Source organism: Mauremys reevesii, linkage group 4 (genome assembly GCF_016161935.1).
Source record: "Mauremys reevesii isolate NIE-2019 linkage group 4, ASM1616193v1, whole genome shotgun sequence".
NCBI lineage: Eukaryota > Metazoa > Chordata > Testudines > Geoemydidae > Mauremys > Mauremys reevesii.
The window spans coordinates 57,060,016-57,084,944 of NC_052626.1; the positions used below are offsets into that span (position 1 = coordinate 57,060,016).

At 42.1% G+C, this 24,929-nt stretch overlaps 1 protein-coding gene across 1 annotated transcript in view; it reads left to right on the plus strand.

Moving 5' to 3' along the window:
- The window catches only part of RYR3 (ryanodine receptor 3), a 637,001-nt gene that overhangs the window by 392,133 nt on the left and 219,939 nt on the right, over positions 1 to 24,929 (plus strand). Inside the window, 7 exon segments of the mRNA XM_039536203.1 lie at positions 1,827 to 1,947; positions 2,740 to 2,909; positions 8,039 to 8,259; positions 15,394 to 15,484; positions 16,962 to 17,102; positions 20,526 to 20,689; positions 24,304 to 24,382. Coding sequence (XP_039392137.1) covers positions 1,827 to 1,947; positions 2,740 to 2,909; positions 8,039 to 8,259; positions 15,394 to 15,484; positions 16,962 to 17,102; positions 20,526 to 20,689; positions 24,304 to 24,382 — 987 coding nt within the window.

Genomic DNA, 24,929 nt, shown 5'->3' on the forward strand with positions numbered 1-24,929 from the left:
GTAAGTAGTCTGGAACCCAAGGACCTTCATTATTATATCTGTATGACAATAGTGTGTAGAGATCCGGAAGGGAGGCACAGAGCTGAAAGGTAATTTCTGCCCTGAAATATCTAATTAGATAAGAGACAAATGGTGGAAGGGGACATAGAGAAACACAGAGATGAAGTGATTCATCCGAGTTCAGACAGCATGTCAGTATGAGAGTTGTGAAATAGAACCCAGGGCCAAAATCCAGGTTCCATTGAAGTCAATGGGAGTTTTGCCATTGACTTCAGGAAGATTAGGATTTCACTTTACAGGTTTTACAGTGCAGTGCCCTATCCACTAGGCAGCACTGCTTCTCCAAATATGGTAAGTTAGTTGGTGATGCTGATGCCTTATAAGTAGGGTAGAAAAGAAATCACAGATGCTCTGAACGTTCTTCTTGATCTCTAAAGATTTGATTAAATGTAACTGTACAGAGTTGAAAATAAAATGTGAGTTTTCAGGATAGAAGTAGAATGTAGGAGAAATTAAAAAACTTGTAATTTCTACACTTAAGGAATAGAGTTAATTATTCTTCGATAAAAACAAACTTTGTGAGCTACTGACAACTGAACTGCCCACTTGCTAGTTGGTTTTACCACATTAGTTTTATTGTCCTGTAACATACCTTGCAGGAGCTGCTAATGCAAACCAATGATTATGTGACAACTCACATAAAGATTAGCTTGTCTGCATTTAATTCATCACACAGCAATGAATAATTTGCAAAACTGTACTGATATTGATGCTAGATAGGAAACATCTCTATGGTGGGAAAAAGATGGTGATTTGTAAATGAATGTATATTACATTGTACGTTTTGCTATAGCAAATGCCATAAATAAATTCAGATTTATTTTTTTAATTTTAGCCTTCTTTTTCATTTGCTCATAACTTTCTCAACCATTTCTTAGAACATATAACTTCCCCTGTGTGATCTTAGGCAAAGATAACTGTTTTGAAAAGTTTGAGGAAAATCAGTTTGGGTTTTTTGAATAGTCTAAATATCTAACCTAAACACAAAATAAGTTCATATGAATAAATGTTCTGGGGAAGATTTTCACAGGCACATAGGGCAAGTGGGCACCCAATTCCCATTGGAAGTTTATAGTAATTATGCTCCTAATCGGTTGCACACACACAAAATGGGAAATGACTGCCTAGGAAGGAGTACTGTGGAAAGGGTTCTGGAGGGTCATAGTTGATCACAAGCAAAATATGAGTCGACAGTGTAACACAGTTGCAAAAAACCCAAACATCATTCCTGGATATATAAGCAGGAGTGTTGTAAGCAAGATATGAAAAGTAATTCTTCCAGTCTACTCTGCACTGATTAGGCTTCAACTGGAGTATTGTGTCCAGTTCTGGGTGCCACATTTCATGAAGGATGTGGACAAACTGGAGAAAGTCCAGAGAAGAGCAACAAAAATGATTAAAAGTCTGGATTTGTTGCTTTGGTACCCAAGCTAGTGAGATAAAAGCTAGCTTTGGTATGTCTACCTGAACCCTGTGATTTCAGTGTAGTCATTGCCAAAGTGTGTTTTCAGAAATCTGTTGCATCCCATTTAAATTGGGACAGGCAAGAAGGGTGGAATGATTAAAAACTGGAACCTCCCTTTTATATACTCTGTGTGTGTGTGTGTGTGTGTGTGTGCGCGCGCGCGCGCAGGAAGGGGAGGGGTAAACAGTGATTTATAAAACAAACAAAACCCTCAGTATTAATATTTCAATCAATGAGGTTTTGTCAGTGTTTTTCAATTAACTAAATATCTTATTTTATATGTATGATCATGTTTCAACAGCTTATCCAAACTGGGAAAGGAGAAGCTATTCGAATCAGGTCAATTCTTCGTTCTCTTGTGCCAACAGAAGACTTGGTTGGGATTATAAGTATACCACTAAAGCTATCAACAGTTAACAAAGGTAACTTTTCAGTTTACCATCGTGCAGACTTTTCAAAAGTGTTTAAATAGATATACAGAAGTTTTTTGTTGCTATAATTTCTATTGACTTCGGGCTAAATTAAATGCTAGTGTGAGTGCATCTCCACCTAAATCAATGGAGTTGTGCCCACGTGCACTAGGGGAGCCCTTGGCTACATTGTCTGGCCATGCCAGAAGAAAGACAAGAAGCAATTATTTAGTTAATTCACAGAAAATATCTGGGAGTACCTAACAACAAATTGTACAGTGCAGGTCATCATCCTTTCCTTAATCAATGCCAAATAATCTCCAATCAGATTCCATCTATACAGTGGCTAGGACCGCCGTGCCCTCCCATCACAGGAGGTAAAAGGGGGCTATAAAAACTGGGCAAGCATGCCTTTATATGTTTTGCACTGGGGCTGTGACTCTACAAATATATTCTGATTGCCCTTTTACAATTTCTAACCAATCTTTCTGCAGTGTCTGTCTGTCTCTCTTTCTCCATAATAGTTCTTTATTGTTATATTAAGAAAATTACTTTATACATGTTGATTGCTTAGAACAAGAGACAAGGCAATTGTATTGTGGATACAAGTATGCATGCTACGCCATTGAACTTCCTGGAGTTGCAGCTGCCTAGTTCATTGATGAATTTATCCTATAATTTTATTGTCTTCTATTATACATTAGAATTTTTTAGAAGATTTGAAAATGGAAAGTTGTTAGGAGATTTTGAGCTGAGCTGCATTTTTTGTGTGAAATAGAAATTAAATATTTAATTTTTTTTTAGATGGTACAGTCACTGAGCCAGACATGTCTGCAAGTTTCTGTCCTGACCATAAAGCACCAATGGTGCTGTTTTTGGACCGTGTCTATGGTATTAAGGACCAAAGCTTCCTCCTCCACCTACTGGAGGTTGGATTTTTACAAGACTTAAGAGCATCTGCCTCTCTGGATACAGTAAGTATTTTGTTAGTGAGAACAAGGAACATTGGTTGAGGATACTGGCTACATCAGAGTTACAAAATATAACTTTTTAGTTACTTTTTCTTTTTATGCAATACTAATAAATAAGCCCTCTCACAATGCTCACTAATATCAGCAAACAATAATAATGCAATTACAGATATATAAACATACAGTATATATGTCTGATCAAAAATGTCCCCTAGCATTAGGGGAGGAAAAAGCACCAAAGAAATACAGTATAAAGAGCTCATAAGGTAACAAAAAAGCCAGAAATTTAAACGCAAGAATGTGTTAAAAAATAAATTGCAGTTAGTATGAATATGCTGAATTGTTTCATTTAGAAAGCTCTCAGACAGCACCCACAATACTGAAAATTCATATAATAGAATCTGAAGGGATTAGGAATGTAAAGAATATGAAAAATGTGACAGACTGGGCCGGACCACCTTCAGATGCTTGGGAACTCTGCTCACATATCTGAGAACATAATTTATCCTTTTTCCTTTAAGGACACTGTTAGTTCGAGACAGGGGACGGGTAAGAAATCTGTTTTCTATGAATAACTAGAGAAAGGCTCATGTTTTTTTCTCAGGTTCCCAGAATTACTTTAACTCCTTATGCAGGTGCTGGAGGTACTCTGCATAAGAGTCAAATTCACTGCAAAGAAAGTCAAGTCTACACTGGTGAAGAAGAAGGAGCAATGATGATCGCCTGAGATTATGAAACAGAGGATTGGTCAGCCTTTCTTTACTCAGCTGCCAAATTCCCCTGTGCAAATCTTATTCAACTTAATCAAAGCATTCTTTGTGTGTCAGTCATATTAGATGCCTCAGTTTTTCAGTTTCATAATCTGGTCACCAACCACCATCACCATTAATCTTCTTATGCAAACTATCCAAATTTCTTAGGTTTTCAATTTTGGCCTGGAAATATTATGATGAGAAACATTCTTATGAGCTTTCTGGTACTTCCTGTTACCATTCAGTCCAGAAATACTATGAATCCAGTTCCTTTGATTCTCTCAAAAGATCAGTCTCTGAACCTTTACATTTATAAGAACTCTCCTCTCTACAGAAACAGGCATCCATTTGTTTTCAGTTTGGACTATTATAGAAGAGACACTATATTTCCCATGGAGATGCTGCTTTTTTATTCTTTGTTTTTTGTTATTTTGCTTAATCTAAATACACATGATCTTCGCCAAAAGGCCAAAAAGTGATACTTAATCTAAAATAGAAGTAATTTAAACTATTGTATATAGTTATTTGTGCACAGAAGTCATAATACCCATATCTAGTAGTCATCTTTCTGACACATTATGGTACTGCCACACATTAAGAGCCTCATTTTCCACTGTCTTATACCTAACTTGGTCAAATATTAGTACAAAATAAGTGTAAAATAGATGTAAAAATTACAACTGGTGTTGAGTGGAGAGTTATGATTTGGTAGCAAATTACACTTGTGGTACACAACTTCAAAGCAGTTGAGAATCAGGCCCAACATATGGAGTAGAACATAGGGAGAGACTCTAAGATTAGAATGGTTTCAGAGTAGCAGCCGTGTTAGTCTGTATCCGCAAAAAAAAAACAGGAGTACTTGTGGCACCTTAAAGACTAACACATTTATTTAAGCGTGAGCTTTTGTGAGCTACAGCTCAAGTGAGCTGTAGCTCACGAAAGCTCATGCTTAAATAAATGTGTTAGTCTTTAAGGTGCCACAAGTACTCCTGGTTTTTTTTTAAGATTAGAATGTAGTGATTTAACTCATTATTTCTAAATATCTATGTTGAAATCGGACCCTTAACATTGTTTTCAGTTGTTTTTAAGAATAATATGTTGTTGAGAATATGAAACACTGTCACTGACACAGTTAATTTCCAGTGGTGTCATTACTGTTCTTCCCCTGAGATTGTCTTTTAGGGTTGATACAATCTCAGAGGAACTGAATGAGATAATGCAGTACTCACTCTGTAGATCATTAATTTGTTAACATGCATAATGACCATAATGTAAAGATTTATTTCTGTATCCCCATAAGCAACTATAACTGAGGAGGGAAGAGAATAGTATGATGCCCAGAATTGCCATTATGTTCATGGATAATTTTTTCTTACGGTTCACCCAGTTAGACTAATAAAGGCTGAGTAAAAACTAATTAAGAATATCAGGACAAGGCCTACTCAGAGAGAGAGAGAGAGAGAGAGAGAGAGAGAGTGTCTAGATCTGTATTTATATATCTACTAGTTTATAATGCATGAAATAGTTTTTGTTATGGCTATACTGAGGGTTAAACTGATATAGGAATTCTCCCACCCTTGAAACATAAATGTGTAAATTTTCTCTGCTTTCTCCTTACCATTATTAGTCTTTCCAGCAAAATTAAAAGCATAAGTCAATGTTTTTCTTGCAATGCAAGTACATATACCTTGGGTGAAATCCTAGCCCTATTTAAGTCAATGGCAAAACTCCCAACTTCAGTAGTAGTTGGGGCCAGGATTTTACACTTGACAATTTTTTTAAATAATAATTCAAACCTCCAAAAATGTGAGTGTGGTATAAAAGAAAAATATTAGGTAATAATTTAAAACTTTTATAAATTAAAACCTCTTATTTAACATATTGGTATAATTAGATACATGTATACTTGGATAAAGTAATGAGCTAACTAGAGAACAGAGGGAAAAGTATGGGTTCAAGGACTAGCTGAAAAACTTCAAAATCTTGCTAGTTTCTGTTAATACATATGTGTAATTGAAACTGTGTGTAGAGTTTGATAGTAAATCCAAGTGTATAAACTACAAGTAATGATAGTATTACAGTAATTAAAATAGCAGCGCTCTTGATGTTAAATTTCTGATGTAGGTCATAGTTCTGTTTCATATGTTAATAACAATGCCTGGATAGCTGACTCTTTTTGGGTAATTAATGAGAATTAAAAGAATTTCCTGCTTGTATAATTAGGGGCCTGATTCTGCTAGGTCTTACTCATATGAATAATTCTTACATGAGTAGACCTCTTGACTTCAACAGGACTGTTCATTTGAGTAAGGATCAAGTAAGGGCTGAAGGATTGCCCTGTAACTGAGGCTCCATAGCAGTAAGTCAAAATGTAGCCAGTATCAAAAAGAGATAAGAAAAACAAAGTAAAAATATTCAAGGCCCTTCATCTTAATGTTTTTAATATTTAGATAATGGTAGCTATTGTGTTGGACTCAAATGCATATTTTTCCATTTGTGGATGGATTTAGAAAAGTATAATTCAGCTTACAGGAAAGCTTTGTTTCATACATGCACCTGTACCGTATGTTGCGTTTAGCTTTTCAGAAAAATAATTATAGTCTTAAAAGTTGAAGCTTCTTGTAACTAGGGGCACATTTCTTAATACCATATGGTTTTAGTTTTAAAAATTTTCTTTCCAGCCTAAGACTAAAAAAGCCTTGAAGGCTGATAAGAATTTTCCATCAATGCACTGACTCATATCAATAGTGGAGTGGAAGTTATACCGCAGCTGAAACCCAGTAGCTTGCCACAGTGTGTGTGCTAACCAGCAGAAATGGCTATTCATATTTTTCTCTGAATTGCATTCTTTTGGTGAGCACAGGGTAGGAAAAATATTTTGCAATTGCATAAAAGATTCAAATACTTTTGGCCCCATTACAGTCCTTTGTGTAATTCCATATATACATACAGTATATCCCAAATTAACAATTCACTTTCAGGGAATTTATTAAAATCTATATTTATAGACAAGTCTTTCCTTTCTAAAGAAGTTCAAAGTAATATATATACATGCTTATATAGAGTATAAGTGCATACATATTTCTTTGTAATAAACTACATTGATCTATAGTACGGTGTGTATATATGTATAATCAAAGTTTTATATACATGTAAACTACTTTTTAACTCATGCTTAAAATGGCACTATGAGCTAAAACATAAGGAGGAAAGAAACTGAACGCCAGTCCTAAATTTCTGTCTTCATTGATGTTCTCATTTATACCAAAGTAGTTGATCTATGTAATCTAATCTAATCTAAAGGTCTCTGTGGTGTCTAGGATAAATGTAGTATCTAAGGCCATATCTATACTAGCAAGCGTACAGTGGCACAGGTGTAGCAATGCAGCTGTGCTGTTGTAAGATCACACGTGTAGCCATGCTGTGCTGATGACATAATTAAACCACCTCCAACGAGCGGTGGTAGCTACATCAGCAGGAGAGCATCTCCTGCCGACATGGCTCTGTGCACACAAGTGCTTATGCCAGCAAAATTAATGTTTCTTGGAGATGTTTTTTCACATCCCTGAGTGACATAAGTTTGGCCAACATAAAGGGTAGTGTAGACCTGGCCTTAGATCTGAGGCTACATGTATTATGTTACATACTTTGGGCTGCCATTTATGACCTCAGCAGGTCAAGTATGGAGTGCCTTTATTTTATTTTTGTTAGTGTCAAGTCTTAGCTTTACTTGAATGTAATATTAGGTAAAGTTAAAAGCTATACTTTTGGGTCTAAATTCTAGCACAGACAACCTTTAGAAAACCCTAAAACACCATGGGGAGTGAGAGGTAACATTTTAATGGCCCAAAATCAGGGCATTAAAAGCTACCCTGCAAACTCTCCATAACAAGAATTATGGAGGAATGTTCTTGGGTTCGGTCCAGGGCTTAGTGGATGTGAACTGCACACAATCCTCCTGATCATGCAACGGCCATTACTTATACATCACCACAGATTATCTTTGCTTCTGACAGGTGTTACCTGTGCAGGGAGCCACCGCTGGTCAGAGTACAGGCAGACATTAAAACTGCTCTCCAGCATAAATGTGTGACTGTTCGGAGGTTGTCTGAGTGATGAGCCTTATTTCTTTTCCCTGATTTTTAGTATTTCCTAAGCACTCTAAGATGGAGTTTTCTCAAACTGACAGACAATAATACAATTAAAGAATATTTTAGGCATTAAAATTCCCCAACATACTAAACTGATAAATTCACAATTTAAATACAATTGATATCTAGACACTTTCGGAAATGTATCATGGTGTTTATTTTAGAGCATTCTTACTTAACTATATGTAATTCCAGATGGGATTAACAATTATATGCTACTTTTATACAGGTATCCCTGAGCACCACAGAGGCAGCTCTTGCACTAAACAGATATATTTGCTCATCTGTGCTTCCATTACTAACAAGATGTGCTCCCCTCTTTTCCGGAACGGAGCATTATGCCTCTCTGATTGATTCAACACTTCACACAATATATAGACTATCCAAGGGACGGTCCCTTACAAAAGCACAACGAGATACTATTGAAGAATGCTTGCTTGCTATATGCCAGTGAGTATGATACACGTTTGTAAATTGCTTTCTTTTGTACAAGGTATTGAACTGAGCATGTACATTATAATACAGTAATTTTCTTCTCTTTGTATCATATAAAATGGGAGTGTAGTTTATTGTGAAATGCAGTAAATTATCTGAAAGCAAGATAAAAATATTTTTAAGAAAGAAAATATTAAGCAGTTGGTTTTATACTATAGGATCATGCTGTCAACATGATTTGCCTTTGCTACAAACCACAGGGTTGTACAGAATAGCGTAACCATTTTTATTATTATTTTGTTTTAAACCAAATCATTATTTAGCAGAAATACCTTCATAATTCTAAGCAGACATCTGTTTTTTTTAAATATTGGCTATGTAGCCCTGGTTATTCCCATTTATTCCTAGAGCTTTCTAGACTCAAATATCATGAAATCTAAGTTTGATTCAGAAGTAATATGTCTTTCTGCATTGTTCCTCCATGTCCCCAAACCTTGGTCTTTGGACACAGCTAGGGCTTCCTGCCCATTTGATTGTGGATGAAGCTTCTCAAACTAACGTGAATTGTGTATATTCAGGCTTTTCTAGTACAATATGAAAATCTCCTTGAATCAATGGAAGTACATTTGTCAATATTAAATCCACTCACTTTTTCTCTTGTATTTTAAGGTGGTTGTAATACATGAAAGCAAACATACATCTCCCAATCTCAGAATCTGACCTTACTAGCAAAAATTAAAGTCAATGGTTCTAATATTTGGAAAATATAAGTGCCAGTGGAGATCTCAAGAACAGTATATTTTCAGAATCACTGCCACTTACGGCCTCAAATGCAGTGGAAATGTCACATTTCCATATTAAGAGATGAGAGCCAGAAAACTGGGATCCCACATGAGGAACTTTGCTAACGCTGTACAACACACAGCCTAATCCTCATTCACCACTAGAACTAGTGGGAAAATTTGTGATATATTTCAAAATATCACTAAAAATGAGGGGAGGGGAAATTATACCATCTTTTCCATTAACAGTTTTCCTGTTCTTTTAACCAGCTCTGATCTCCATATTGGAACATGAAATATGCATAGTTTGGCATTAGCACTTGGTCCATACTGTACATGGATCCACAAAGCTAAAACTCTGAGGAGGGGTGAGAATCAGCAGGCCACATTTCTTTTCCCCAGGACCATCAGTAGCAGCTTATCTGTGCTCTATGTACTTAAATGTAGGGACTATGAAGTTTACTCCTCATCCCTGTGATTTTTAAGGTGCATTTTCCTGAGCTGACAGCCTGTTTCCTCAGGTTGTGAATTGATTTCTAGGATTTGGTCCATTGAAATTAAAGATGAAAAAGATATGCTAGATCATTTAGTCAATCTCACTTCCAGTTCAGGTTTGTTTCCGATAATTATAACACATTCCCCGGAGCAGTTTCAATCTATATAGCTTCCACCACTTTCACTGGAATACTATTTCATATCCCTGTAGTCTCATACCTCACTCTTCTATTCATTTAGTTTAGCAGCTTTTCCACTGTAGCCAGTTGCACCCCCCTTGAAGTACTCTGAAAAATGCAGCTCTGTCCGTCGTGCAAGATTATGCCCAGACCCTACACAGTGCATAAGAGAGGGAGGATGGAAGTAGTGTATCTTTCCACATTATATCCTCCCATGCATGGACCAGGCACAGTGAGATCCCTTGTTTTACTGATCACCTTCACTGAGTAACTTGAATTCATCTTCGAGTGCTTGCTCATATCGCTTCCAATTAGGTGTGCGCGCTCCGCATGCACAATTGTCAGAAGAGTTTTACCCTAGCATCACTCGGTTGGTCGGTTGAGGCGCTGGATATATATCCCTACCGACCAGTGCCCCCTCAATTCCTTCTTACCGCTTGTGACGGTCGTTGGAACTGTGGAGCATGGCATAGCTGATCTCCACTTCCCTAGCTCTTTGCTCATTTATACCTGTAGATAGTTGTTATAGTGTAGTTGTTAGTAGTTTCTAGTTGTAGTTAATATAGTAATAATATAGTTAATAATGTAGATAGTGTATATAGTAATTGGAGTGTATATAGTAATCCCTCCTTCCCGGTACCAGGCCAATGCCTAGCTTTCCGGGCTTCAAACCCTGCTCGGCCTGCCTCAAGCCGATGCCTACTGGATACCCCCATGACTCCTGTCTGAAGTGCCTGGGGGAATCTCATCAATCAGATAAGTGCCGCATTTGTAAGGCATTCAAGCCTCGGACAAAAAAGGAGCGGGACTTTCTTTTGAAGCAGCTCCTCATGGAAGCGGCACTTAGCCCAACACCCTCTATCCCACACCGAGACCCAGTGCCATTGGTCCGAAGCACGCCTCTGGCACCGGATTGACCCAGCACCGGCAAAGACTACCGTCACCGGACGTCTCCGGCACCATTACCAGTGTGGCACCGCTCACTGTCTCTGGGAGCCAGGAAGCAGCACAAGCAACATGCTGCTCCTGTACAGTTACTGGCACTGCCTGTGCACCCCTTGGAACAGCGTCCCATGCCGGGACCGCCCCGCAAAGGCCCCAACTCCGGCATCGTCGATTCCGGTGCTGCAAGCACCATTGAGTGCAGTGCACATAAGCTCCCCGGTGCGCACTGTCGTCGAGCTCGGCCTACCTTCCACCTCGGAGACTTTCTCCACTGCTTGCGACCTGATTGCACTCACCGAGCCAGGACCATCACAAACTTCAGTACCGCCAGTGCGGACTGTTCCATCGATAGGGAAGCCCTCCATGATGTGTCCTCCATCGCAGAGCGAGAAGGATTGGCACCGATCTCGGTGCCAGTCCAGGTCACCGTCCCGATCGAGGCGCTGGTCTCCTCCACGGCACCACTCGTAGTCCCGGCACCGATCACCATCTTGGCGCTGGTCATACTCGCAGCACCACTCCACCTCAAGAAGATTTCCTTCCCAATATGATCGGTACCAGTCCAGCTCTTGGCACTGGTCTCCTCGAGTCGTTCCTGGCGCTGCTCCACCCGTAGCTCATCAAGGTCCAGATCTACCTCCCGGCACCGATATGACCGTTGGTCCCAGTCTAGATCGCGGTATCGCTTGAGACCGCGGCGCCGATCTCTGTCCCCACGGCGCGGGCCAACAACGCATGACAATGCGCTAGCCAATGGCATGATGATGGGTAGGATCCTGCTCAGGGACCCCCACAATGGTCCTTTTGGACCCCTTGGGTATACCATCAGGCCCAAGGTGTCCCATCAGGAGCTTCTCTTTCTGCCCACTCAGAACCTCGGGTCCTGGAGGCCAGTGTCAATCACCCCCCCCCCAGGGTCCTACCCTCAGCTCAGGCCCATGCCCCTAGCATGGAGGACCTAGGGCAGCCATACCTCTTCCCCCCCAGCAAGACTTGCCCCAGGACCCTTTAGTCCTGGGCGTATCCTCCTCGTCCTCCCCTGATGAGGAGGTGGTGGGCATGTCCTCCTCTGGCCCACCACCTATAGACCTCCATGCACACCAAGATTTCCTTCGTAGGGTGGCACAGAACATGAACCTCCAGGTGGAGGAGATGGTGGAGGTCGAGGATCCGGTGGTGGACATTTTATCTGCTGATGCCCCCACACGTATAGCCTTGCCCTTTATTCAGACCATCCAGGCTAATGCCAATACAATCTGGCAGTCTCTGGTGTTTATTCCTCCCTCTGCAAGGGGGTGGAGAAGGAAGTACTTGGTCCCCTCCAAAGACTGAGTACTTGTACATTCACCCTCAACCGTGCTCCCTTGTTGTACAGTCCGTTAATGAGAGAGAAAGACATGGTCAACAAGCTCACGCTCCTAAATTCAAGGACGCTAGGTGCCTGGATTTATTCGAGCACAAGATCTATTCGACTGGTGGCCTACAACTTAGGGTGGCTAACCAGCAGGCCCTCTTGAGTCATCATAATTATAATACCTGGCACTGGATGGGGAAGTTCAAAGAGCTGGTTCCTCAGGAGTCCAGGGAGGAGTTCGGGGCCTTGCTAAAGGAGGGCAAGAAAGTAGCCAGGACATCCTTGCAGGCTTCGATAGATGCGACAGACTCGGCGGCAAGGACTGTAGCCTCAGGCTTAGCTATGCACCATAACTTGTGGCTGCAGGTGTCCGGTCTTCCACCGGAGCTGCAACAAACAATTCAGGACCTGCCCTTTGATGGCCAGGGGTTATTTTCAGACAAAACTGACTCCAGACTCCAGAGTCTGAAGAATAACTGGGCCATCATGCGCTCATTGGGCATGCATACCCCGGTGACGCAACGTAGGCCCTTCTGACCCCAACCGTAGTGCACCTACCCTAACCCCTGGCCGAGACAGGCCTATCCACCGCACCAAGGGTATTTACAAAGTGTATGGCTGTCGTAGCTGCCTCGCTCCGTCAACATCGGATCCAAGTGTTTCCGTACCTCAACAACTGGCTCATTTGGGGTTGATCCAAGCTCCAGGTGCAATCCTATGTTCAGTTCACCATGAACTTGTTCAGACAGCTGGGCTTGCTGCTCAATGTCGAAAAGTCCACTTTGCAGCTGACCCAGAGAATAGACTTCATTGGAGCAGTCCTGGATTCAAATCTTGCCCAGGCGTGCCTACCGCATGCCCACTTCCAGTCCATGGTGAGCATTATCCATGGCCTCTGAAGCTTCCCTACCTCGACTGCATGCATGTGCCTCGGTCTCTTGGGACACATGGCGTCTTGCATCTTCGTGACCAGACATGCCAGATTACGCCTCTGTCCACTTCAGGCCTGTCTCTCATCAGTCTACCATCCAGGCCGAGACAATTTAGACACGGTGCTCACGGTACCAACGGAAGTCTTAACCTCCCTGACTTGGTGGCTGAACCCCAACTTTGTATGCGGGGGGATGCCATTCCAGGCCCCACAGCCCTCCCTAGTCCTAACCACGGCTGCATCATCTCTGGGCTGGGGCACTCACCTTGTGGACCTTTGCACACAGGGCCTTTGGTCCACACAAGAGAGAACCTTGCACATCAACGTACGGGAACTGAGAGCAGTATGCCTGGCGTGTCAGGTGTTCCGCAAACACCTTCAGGGCCATTGTGTTGTCTGTGAAGACTGCGACACAACAACCATGTTTTACATCAACAAGGAAGAGGGAGCGTGATCGTCCCCCCTCTGTCACGAAGCCATTTGCCTGTGGGAATTTTGCATAGCCCACTTGATCGACCTGGTGGCGTCGTTTCTCCCGGGAGTCCAAAACACCTTGGCAGATCGCCTCAGCGGGTCCTTCCTGGCTCACAAGTGGTCGATTCGCCCGGACATTATCCATTGTGTTTTCTGGAAGTGGGGGTTTCCCCCCATAGACCTTTTCGCCTCTCGCGAGAATCGGAAGTGTCAGGTGTTCTGCTCTCTCCAGGGGCACTCCCTATTGGACGCCTTCCTGATGCCGTGGAAAGACCATCTGCTCTACGCCTTTCCTCCATTCCCATTGGTCCACAAGGTCCTTCTCAAATTGCGAAGAGACAAGGCTTGCTTAATCTTGATAGCCCCGGTGTGGCCCAGGCAACATTGGTACACCACTCTCCTCGATCTGTCGGTGACCACACCAATTCCACTCCCATTGTGGCCAGACTTGATCACTCAGGAGCACAGCCAACTGTGTCATCCGGACCCTCAATCCCTCCATTTCACAGCATGCATGCTGCATGGCTAACTCAATCTGAGCTGCATTGCTCCCTCTTGGTGCAGCACGTTCTCTTGGGTAGCAGAAAGCCCTCTACTAGGTCCACGTATCTGGCTAAATGGAAGCATTTCTCCTGCTAGTGTGCCCTTAGCAATACTGCCCCTCTGGAGGTGCCAGTACCTACTATCCTAGATTATCTCCTGTCCTTGAAACAGCAAGACCTAGCAGTTTCATCTATCAGAGTACACCTAGCAGCAATTTCAGCCTTCCACCTGGGCAAAAACGGGCACTTGATTTTCTCCAATCCCATGGTCAGAAGGTTCCTCAAGGGACTGGAACATCTGTACCCACAAATTCGGCATCCGGCCCCTATGTGGGACCTCAACCTGGTCCTATCCAGGCTCATGGGTGCCCCGTTCAAGCCACTGGCCACTTGCTCGCTTCTGTACCTTTCCTGGAAAACAGCTTTCCTCGTCGCTATCACCTCGGTGAGACGCATGTCGGAACTTCAAGCCCTCACGTCGGACCCACCGTATACGGTGTTTCATAAGGACAAGGTATAGCTGTAACCACACCCTGCCTTCCTTCCTAAAGTGGTATCTGCCTTCCATGTCAATCAAAACATCTTTCTTCCAGTCTTCTACCTGAAGCCACACGCTTCTTGATGAGAGCAACAGCTGCATTCCCTAGACGTTTGCAGGACCCTTTTACATCGAACGAACAAAGCCCATTAGGAGGACAACCCAGCTGTTTGTAGTGGTGGCAGACCAGATGAAGGGCCTCCCAGTCTCCATACAGCGCATCTCGTCCTGGATTACATCATGCATCTGTGCATGCTATGACTTGGCTGATGTGCCAACTACGCACCTTACTGCCCACTCTACTAGGGCTCAAGCTTCGTCCTCCGCCCTCCTGAGATCTGTTGGGCAGCAACTTGGTCATCAGTACATACCTTCGCTTCCCACTATGCAATAGTGCAGCAGTCCAGGGGTGATGCTGCATTTGGTTCAGCGGTCCTTCACTCCACGACATCTCACTTCAACCCCACTGCCTAGGTAAGGCTTGGGAGTCACCTAATTGGAATCGATATGAGCAAGCACTCGAAGAAGAAAAGACAATTACTCACCTTTGTAACTGTTGTTCTTCGAGATGTGTTGCTCATATCCATTCCAAACGCGTCCTCCTTCCCCTCTGTTGGAGTAGCCGGCAAGAAGGAACTGAGGGGGCGCTGGGTCGGCAGGGACATATATCCGGCGCCATGAGGGCACCACTCCAGGGGGCGCCTCAGCTGACCCACCAAGTGTTGCTAAGGTAAAAATCTTCCGACAATCATGCATATGGCGTGTGTACACCTAATTGGAATGGATATGAGCAACACATCTTGAAGAACAACAGTTACAAAGGTGAGTAACCATCTTTTCCAATTGGTATTGTAATTTCATTGAAATATATGTATATTATTAAATGGTTAATTTCTTTTTAAATTACAGCCATTTACGTCCTTCTATGCTACAGCAGCTATTACGACGACTAGTTTTTGATGTGCCCTTACTTAATGAATACTGTAAAATGCCACTAAAGGTAAATATTGCTCTAATTATTACATGTGCATTCAACAGAAAATATACTCCAGAATAACCTGTCATCACCAGGGTTTTGGGGTTTTTTTGGGCAGGGTGGTAACAACATTAAAAGAATCCTAACCACTGTGAAATTATTTGTATTGTGATAACATTTTATTAAATATAACAAACAAGTACATTGTCAAATGTTTCCCTTGTGAGAACAGTATAGTATATGTTGGTTGTGTGACTTTGCTCAATAAACAGTCACCTTTTCCATTGCTTACATAAGTGTGATATTGAAAGTAGTAGTTTAAATCTAGGGATTACCTCCCCATACATAATTTTTAATAAGTCTGCATAGAATACATACACCAACAATGTGTTTGGTTAAAGTGTGTGCATGTGATATAGAGAATAGGACTCACAATATAGTGCTGTAGAAAAACATATTTGACTTAAAGGAGCATTTTTGAGCTACCTACAAGAGAATGAAACAAGGGAACATGTCAATTTTGTCAAATCTTCTGTTGGAAACCAGGGAGCCTAGAAGCAAGGCGGTGGAGTTTCCAAGCAGCTCAGGGAGCTTCATCAGTTTATTTAGAAAAATGAAAATGAAACATTGTTTTGATTTTTTTTCATAAATGAAATTTCAGAATTCGCACTCTGTAGAAACCTTTGAAATTTTTAAGGTTTTGTTCAGACATGTAATATTTTTAATTATTTTTTTTTTTAAATTTCAGAATTTCCCATGCAATGGAACTTTCTGGGTTTTGACCAGCCCTACTAATAAGTGCTTGAGATCAGGTTCTGATATAGCCCTTCCCATAGAGGGCAGTACTAATCATGCATGCTAGCGCCTACCAGACAGTGTATTACAGACTTTCAGTGCAATTGCTATTCCATGGACTCTTCCAACGCTGATCAGAAATGCCTAGTAATGGAAAATTATACATTGTGGCCAGTTTTGCAATGTTTTCTGATGTCTACTTTGAATTAAATTGAGACCACCAAATGTGTTTTGCTTGCAGTTGTTGAACTTATCTAAATAACCAGAAGTAAGACCCATGTGTATTTAGATGAAAAAAGACCCCTGTGCCAAAATCCACTCTCATACAATTCCTTTATTTTCCCTCTGAAATTTTAATTAATTAACCCCCTTTATATTTTATTATTTGAGCTAATTTGTATGCACTGTAACAAATCTAGGAACTATTTGTCACCCTGCTGCTCACCATAGATATTCAGAACTTTACAGCAACTGCCAGAATAGACCTCAAATACTCCTGCTTCAAAAGAACAGGCCCCAACTGCTCTAGCAAAAAAGGTGAATTGCCATTAGATTCTAGCAGTAAAATGCCTGTACCACACACTTAAGGAGTTCTCATTCTTTCTAGTAGATGGCAGTGGTTCAACTCCTCACTAACCAATTTGTTTTAGTATTCATAAGAAATATTGACAGATTTTACATAATTGTATTTTTTTTATCTATATAGCTTTTAACAAATCATTATGAACAATGCTGGAAATATTACTGTCTACCTTCTGGATTGGGGAGTTATGGAATTGCAGTAGAAGAAGAGTTACATTTAACTGAGAAACTTTTCTGGGGAATTTTTGATTCACTCTCTCATAAGGTAATGATGATCAATCACATTAAAGATTGTAATAGCCATGATAGCATAATTATAACGGTGGTGCAAACTACGAAAAGTGCTTGTTTTAACTCTGCTTTCACTTAATACGGTAGATATTGACAACGAATGCTTCTAATCAAATTAATATGTGATTGAATGCTTGATCACCCACCCTCTAAAATGAATGTTTAATCACCAAGGGCTCTATTCAGACAAACATAGGCCTAGGGACATTTTAGTTCAGTATAGCAATATCCTTGTATTAAGTAAATTTCTCTCCATCACAAACTCTTCATCCTATTATTATTATTAACATTTACAAATATTTTATTGCGATTTTACAATAAAGCTACCTCTGGAAGATGCATACACGGTGTTGTCATTTATATAGTATAGAAAGGCATATTGTGAAGGGGGGACAGAATCCATTGCATATTTGAGGGCTCACAAGTTTACATATCAGGATGCAGAAGTCATAATGTGTATATGATTTAACAGGAGGTAACAGAATCTGCATAAAGCACTGACATAAACAACTAAACCCATGGTAAACTTGTATTGTTATTTCTATCTTTCCAGACAAAAAAATGTGTTTCTGTAGTTTTGCTGGACCCTGCATGACTCAGCTACTAAAAAGCCCCAATCTAGAAGGCAAACATTTTTCTGCATTGCATTTTCAAAGCATGGGCTCAAAACTTTGGCTCTTCCATCTATGATTAGGGTAGAATAAGAAATGGTATCTCCCTGATATGAAGAGGATCACAATGAGGGCATAATATTAGGGCTGTGTTGGACTCATAGTAATCCAGGTTTGCTGTTGACCACAAAGTTTGACAAATTGGAAGTCAAAGTAATCAGGCTACCTGTACTCTGCAGATGAGTTCCTGAAGTACAGTCTTGTTCTGTGGTAGTGTTGAGATATCCTGATGTGTCTCAGTGTTCTAGGATTAAAATCTCTGCCAATTATTCACTCAGGTCTCCATTATGCTGTATAAATGAGTGTGCTCAGATAACAATAGACTCAGTATATTAGGCTCTAAGGTGGCGTTTACATTATTGATTTTAGTGATATTTCCCACCATTGCACTACCACCAGTGCAGCTCCACCAATGGTAGCAAGGGCAGGAAAGCCTAATGTAGACAGCTGCCAGCATCTTCATCATTATGTCATCTTAACCTTGTTCCAAATAAGTCTAGATGACATGGTGATACAAACATTGGTGTCCAATCTATGGTAGTGCCCCCACCCCACCAGTAGTGTCAGTAGTAGTAGTGCAAGTATGGGAAATTTCTCTAAAATTGCCAGGTTACAGTGTCTTCCTGCATTCTTCTCTGTAAACAGAAATCTGTAGGTTTTAAATGTTGATGGTCTCGAACTACTTTGATGATGATATTTACTGTGACCTAGCTCCCATCTATTTTTCAGTATACGACATAGAATTAGGCAAGTCTTTCAGGTAGAGCAAGCATGGGAAAATCTCCTTTTAGCACCTCAATTCCTCGGTTTCCCAAGGTGCCATCTACAATACAACCATGTCATATTGACAGTCAGAATTCTCCGTGAACCTCAGAGGAGCTTTTCCTCAACCTTTTTTTTTTTTTTGGAATCCAAATGTCAACAGGGGTAATCATTCAAGTTTATAACATTATATAGCACCACTGTTTTTCATTACTGACACCATGAAAGCCCTTCCACTGCAAAAGGTTTACCTATACGTTCCTAAATTTTCCTAAATGTAAGTTTTTTTTATCTAAATTCCATCCTCATTTGGTGCCTGTAGCAGGGTGGACCCTGCTCCTGCTATGAAGAGGTTTAAAAAGTGGCCTGGCAGGGCTTGAGAGCAGTGGCTCTCAAGGCTGAGTTGATTGGGGAAGTGGCTGCAGCTGGGGGCCACACCCCAAACAGAGCAACAGGGCCTTATAAGAAGGCAGGGAAGCCAGAAGCACAGACAGTCTCTCTCTGCCTATAGAGAGAGATGGGCCTGGCTGCATAGAGCTGACAAGGTACCTAGGGTGAAGCAGGGCTAGGAAAAGGCTGAGGAGCTGGGGAAGCTCCAGCCTAGGAAAGCCCCAGGCTGCAGCCTAGCTATAGGCTAAGAGGTACTGGGGGTTGCAGGGGGCAACCTAGGGGTAGGCAAGGCAGCAGGTCCAAACCCCCTTTGCCAATGATGAGTACTGGATACTGCAGTCTGCCCCAGTGAACGTGGGCTAGATAGAGACTGGGCAGTAGCCACTACTGAGGTGAAGTGGGGATAGTAGGGTGAGGGTTCCCTGAGGAGGGGAGACCCAGAGAAAAAGGGGTTACTGCCAAGGGGCAGCCCCCCATGTGAAAGGGCACGGGGGTCCTGGGAGGGACACAGGGGCCAGTACTAAACAGGTGGATCACCGGCCTGCAGAGGGCGCTCCAGGGCTGGAAAGAGCTAATTCCCCAGAGTCACCAGCAGGAGGCGTCGTGGGGGTGAGTCCGACCCGTTTACAGTGCCTATGCTCTAATGGCAGGAAAGTGACCAATTTATAAGTAGGGGCCATGCCCAGGCTATCCTAACAAACGATTACTATTAACAATACCTAGCTCTTACATAGTGCTTTTCATCAGTAGATCTCAAAGCACTTTACAAATGAGGTCAGTATGATAATCACCCTTGTATAACTGATGCACAGAGATGTACAGTGATTTGCTCAGGGTCACCTAGCAGGCCAGAGCTGGGAATAGAACCAAGGTTTCCTGGGCCCTAATCCAGTGCTCTGTGTACTAGGCCACACTGCCTTAGAATAGGTAGTTAAAAGACACTACATGTGTATCATATCAGGTTGCCGAGGGTAGGTTTCTTATATGGGAATTGTGAAGTGCTAGTTCTCTCTAATTTGGATTAGAGGAGAGAATGTACTAATTCAGCTCCAGCTGGTACAAGTTTGGAAATGTATGAAGTGCCTTTACTATGGCAAAAGTCAATTTCTTTTGACCTATGTGATTTAAGCAGAACAGTATTTAGGGAGAGTGAAGGAGAAGAGATGACAAAATACTATTCATTTCCTAAAGGTTTTGAAAGTTCTATAAATGTTAAAGCTATTTTTTTGTGGATAGTCAAGTTTTACCTGAACAGGCTGACACATTCTGAAAATATATGACGTTGTTTGTTTGTAGGTCTTTCAGGTCCATGGACAATTTAAGGCTTGTGCATGTGAAAGGATTGTGTAACATTCAACATTTAGTTTGAAGAAAGCCTTAAACAATGCATCCGTTTCTGCATAGGAGTATACACCTTTATGCTGGCATGAGTTTCTGCTATGCGCTTGACTTTAAAATATTCTTCATTATTTGACTGCATCTTCTAGTTCTGCTCCATATGGCTGTCTTGCTTTCACTAACATTTAGCATGTTTTTCTATTGAACTTTCCAACCAGTTCCTATCTCTCCTGCAGAAGTATGATCCAGAGCTCTTCCGAATGGCCTTGCCTTGTCTAAGTGCTATAGCTGGGGCTTTACCTCCAGATTATTTAGACACCAGAATTAGAGTAACTTTGAAAAAGCAGGCTTCAGTGGATCCAGAGGGAAACTTTGATCCGAAACCTATCAACACAGTCAAGTGAGTCATGGTAACCATACAGGTTTTTCAAATGTCTCTTGTGCCACTTACTGCCAATGCCTTTCTTTTCCTTTTGTTGAAGAGAATTGACTATCATCTTAAATGATACCACTGTCCTCCATAACTAATGTGAGGAACCTTGCTTCCTCCTGTCAGGCACCAAATATGCCTCCTCTGCAACTTATATTTAAAATGTATATAGCACTTTACATGCCCAAAACTGCTCGGTAAACACTAAGTCTCACAATAAGCCTGTGAAGTAGGAGCTAGATCAGGGGTGGGCAAACTTTTTGAGCCAAGGGCCACATCTGGGTGGGGAAATTGTATGAAGGGCAGGGGGTTGGGGTGTGGGAGGGCGGTGTGCAGGAAGGGGCTCAGGGCAAGGGATTGGGGCAGAGGAGGGGTGTGGAGTGTATGACGGGGCTCAGGGCAGGGAGTTGGGGTGCGAGGTGCAGGTACGGGGCTTAGGGCAGGGAGTTGGGGGGTGGGATACAGGAGGGGTTCGGACTCCGGCCCTGCTTACCTCAAGCGGCTCCGGAGTGGCAGCAGCAGGCACCACAGCCAGGGCAGGCTCCCTACATGCCTGCCCTGTCCCCAGCCCCACGTCGCTCCAGAAAGCGCTGCGGCTCCTGGGGGAGGGGGGCGGAGGGCTCTGCGTGCACTGCCCTTGCCGCGCCTCCAGGTACCTCCCCCGAAGCTCCCATTGGCTGCGGTTCCCCGTTCCCGGCCAATGGGATCTGTGGGAGTGGTGCCTGGAAGCAAGGGCAACGCACAGAGCCCTGGGCTCCCTCACCCAGAGGCCACAAGGACGTGGTACCAGTGGCACCGCGGGCTGGATCCAAAGCCCTGAGGGGCCAGATTGGCCCGCAGGCCGTAGTTTGCCCACCCCTGGGCTAGATTCACAAAGGGATGTAGCTGCCTAATTGCCTCTTTAGGTACCAAAGTCCAACATTTAAATGCCACTGACATTCACAAAGCCATTGCTCAGCTGCTGCATAGTCCCATAGGTGCCTAAATTCCCTAGGCACCTAGGTTTCTGCCAGTGGGCATGTGCAAAACTGCCTAAACCTCCTGGCACTAAGCTGCTTGGACCCCTAGCTCACACCTCAGCTTCGGCAGGATTCTTAAACCTAGGTGTTCCTCCCCCATCTCAGTTGTGGGGCTGGATCTGGTAGGTGTGCTCTGACCATGCCTAACCTTCAAAAAAGATAGGGGGGGTGAGAATTTTGAGGTTGGATGGTCTCCCAAGAGAGTCCCCTAACCACTATCTATAGCCTACTCTGGGCTGCGTCTCTCTGTGTCTCCTGTTGAAGTGTTCCACTTCGTATAAATAATTAAATATTCATTGGGTTAAAGCAGGGGTTGGCAGCCTTTCAGAAGTGGTGTGCTGAGTTTTCATTTATTCACTGTAATTTAAGGTTTTGCATGCCAGTAATACATGTTAACATTTTTAGAAGGTCTCTTTCTATAAGTCTATAATATATAACTAAACTATTGTTGTATGTAAAGTAAATAAGGTTTTTTAAATATTTAAGAAGCTTCATTTAAAATTAAATTAAAATGCAGAGCCCCCCGGACCGGTGGCCAGGACCTAGGCAGTGTGAGTGCCATTGAAATTCAGCTTGCATGCTGCCTTTCAGCACGTGTGCCACAGGTTGCCTACCCCTAGGTTAAAGTGTGTGTGTGTGTGATTGACTGTATATCCCAGTGGTTAAGGCACTCACCGATATGGGAGAACCATGTTTGAATTCCCACTCTGCCTGATTTGGAATAGGGACTTGAGTGGAGGTTGCCCATCTTCCAGGGGAGAGCCCTACCCCCCAGGCTATTGGCTATTCTGGAACAGGTCTCTCTTAATCGCTCATTTCAGAGTGTTCCACTTTATGTAAAGAGTTAAATATTTCTTGGAGCAGAGACTTGAACCTCACTCTCCCACATCTCAGCTAAGGGTGCTAACCAGCATGCTGTAGAGTCAATCTCTCACTTTTTTCTTTCTCTCTTGCTCTCAAACCTAAGGACTGGTTAATTAACAAAGACGAAGAGTTTCAACAAGCGAGATTGTGAGAGCCCTACCCTAGGATGGGTATGGATGGTATCCCTAGCCTCTGTTTGCCAGAAGCTGGGCATGGGCGACAGGACATGGATCACTTGGTGATTACCTGTTCTGTTCATTCCCTCTGAAGTACCTGGAATTGGTCACTGTTGGAAGACAGGAAACTGGGCAAGATGGACCTTTGGTCTGACCCAGTATGGCCATTCATATGTTCTTAGGATACCCAATAACTGGTGGTTAGGGCTCCATCCTAGAAGTGGAGATCTGGGTTCAAGTCCCTGCTCCAAATCAGACAGAGTGGGGTTTTGAAAAACAGGTTGTCCAAATCTTGAGTGTCTTAACTGCTGGATTGTTGGCTATGATTGCAAGGAGGGGGTGTCTGTCTCTTGGTTATTTTTCAAAAGAAAGCACTGCCCTGCCTCAGATTAATGAGAGTTTAAATGCCTAAACACCTTTATGGAGCTAGGCTCTTCCCCTTTCCTCTGCATTTTACTCCTGGCTAGCTCAGGCAGCTCCCCACTTAGCTTGCTGGCTTCTGTAAATCTCCTTCTTAGGTTCCTAACTCTCCCCAGACAGTGATGGAGAGCTGGGGCACCTAACTCAGGGCTATGAATTCCACTGGGCAGCAGGGCACCTAGGAGTGAGGTGTTGCAATGCCAAAGTCCTCTTTATGAATCTAGACATTGAGTACAAAAGCCAAATCCAAATACTCTGGTTATATACTTGGATAATTCGCTTTTGCTTCTCTCATGATTTAGAGGGGTGAACTATGCTTGAGATGGCTCAAGGCTACTAAAATCTCACAGATCAACATTGCTATTAGTCTATGCCAGGTTATGACAAAATCTTCACTCTGTGTGTGAATTTGTCCTGTGTAATTATAAGTCTCAGATGTCAAAGTAAATAAGCTGACATATATAATGATTTAATAGAGAAGTATGGTGTTCCTAGTAATACTGTTGCACTCTCAAAAATACATTTCTAGTAATTTTTATGCAACAACTGAACATTATTGCGTCATTAAAGTTAACATTTTTTCCTCCTCGTGGATCACATTGAAACATTTATCCTAGTAGTATATGTACACCTCTACCCCGATATAACGCGACCCGATATAACGTGGTAAAGCAGTGCTCCAGAGGGTGCGGGGGGAGGCTGCTCACTCCTGTGGATCAAAGCAAGTTCGATATAACGCAGTTTCACCTATAACATGGTAAGATTTTTTGGCTCCCGAGGACAGCATTATATCAAGGTAGAGGTGTACTAAGAACCACACAGAATAAAAGAAAAATCTTTCAGACATGGCTTAGCAGATGTATTTCTTATTATTACAGTTCTTAAATACTCCAGTGTTCAGTATTTGAAGAAACTCAGTAATATCACTATAACACTGGTTTTGGTTTGAGTTATTCCTTGTAAATGGAAATATAATTAAAAAGCATGATTACTTGTTTACCTCTTGAGATGAAACATTTTGACTATTGGTGTCTCTTATGCCATTTATTCATATGTCTGGTTGGAGTAAAATATGTTTAAATGACCATGCTCTCTTTGTTTGTAGCCTTACTCTTCCTGAAAAACTGGAGTATATTGTTAGCAAGTATGCTGAACATTCTCATGACAAATGGGCCTGTGACAAGGTAGGGATTATTATAAAACTGACAATTGTCAGAGAAGGAAAATTAAAGAACACTGAGGGTTGAATACTGGAAATTTATCCAATTTATCAAAATGATAGGCGTGCCATTCATTATGTGTGCATTATACCAGAGCAGCACTTTCCTGGAGTGTTGGTGGAAGATACTTTTTACATTAATTTGAGAATTACACTTTTAAAACAGTGTCCTGATTTTTTTTATTTTGGAGTGGGAGGGGGAGGAAAGAAGCATTGTTCTTTAAACAGAAATGCCAGTCTCACACAGTTGCAGTTAGCTTTGATGTTGAGATTTATTTTATGTTGGCTGGAAGCCTTAAAGTCAAATAGATTCTATTGCAATAGCTTTGAAGTCCAAGAGTGGACCTCGGAAGCCCAATCTCCTTTATAGTTTTAAAAAGCATAGTTAGGCCCCTTCTTCCTTTCTAGATATATGTGTAAAAAAAAAAAAAGGTCTCTTAGGTGTTTTCATTCCCTCACAGTTCTCCATGTGTGCCCTATCTTTGTGCTGGTTGTCTATTTCAGTGCTTGGC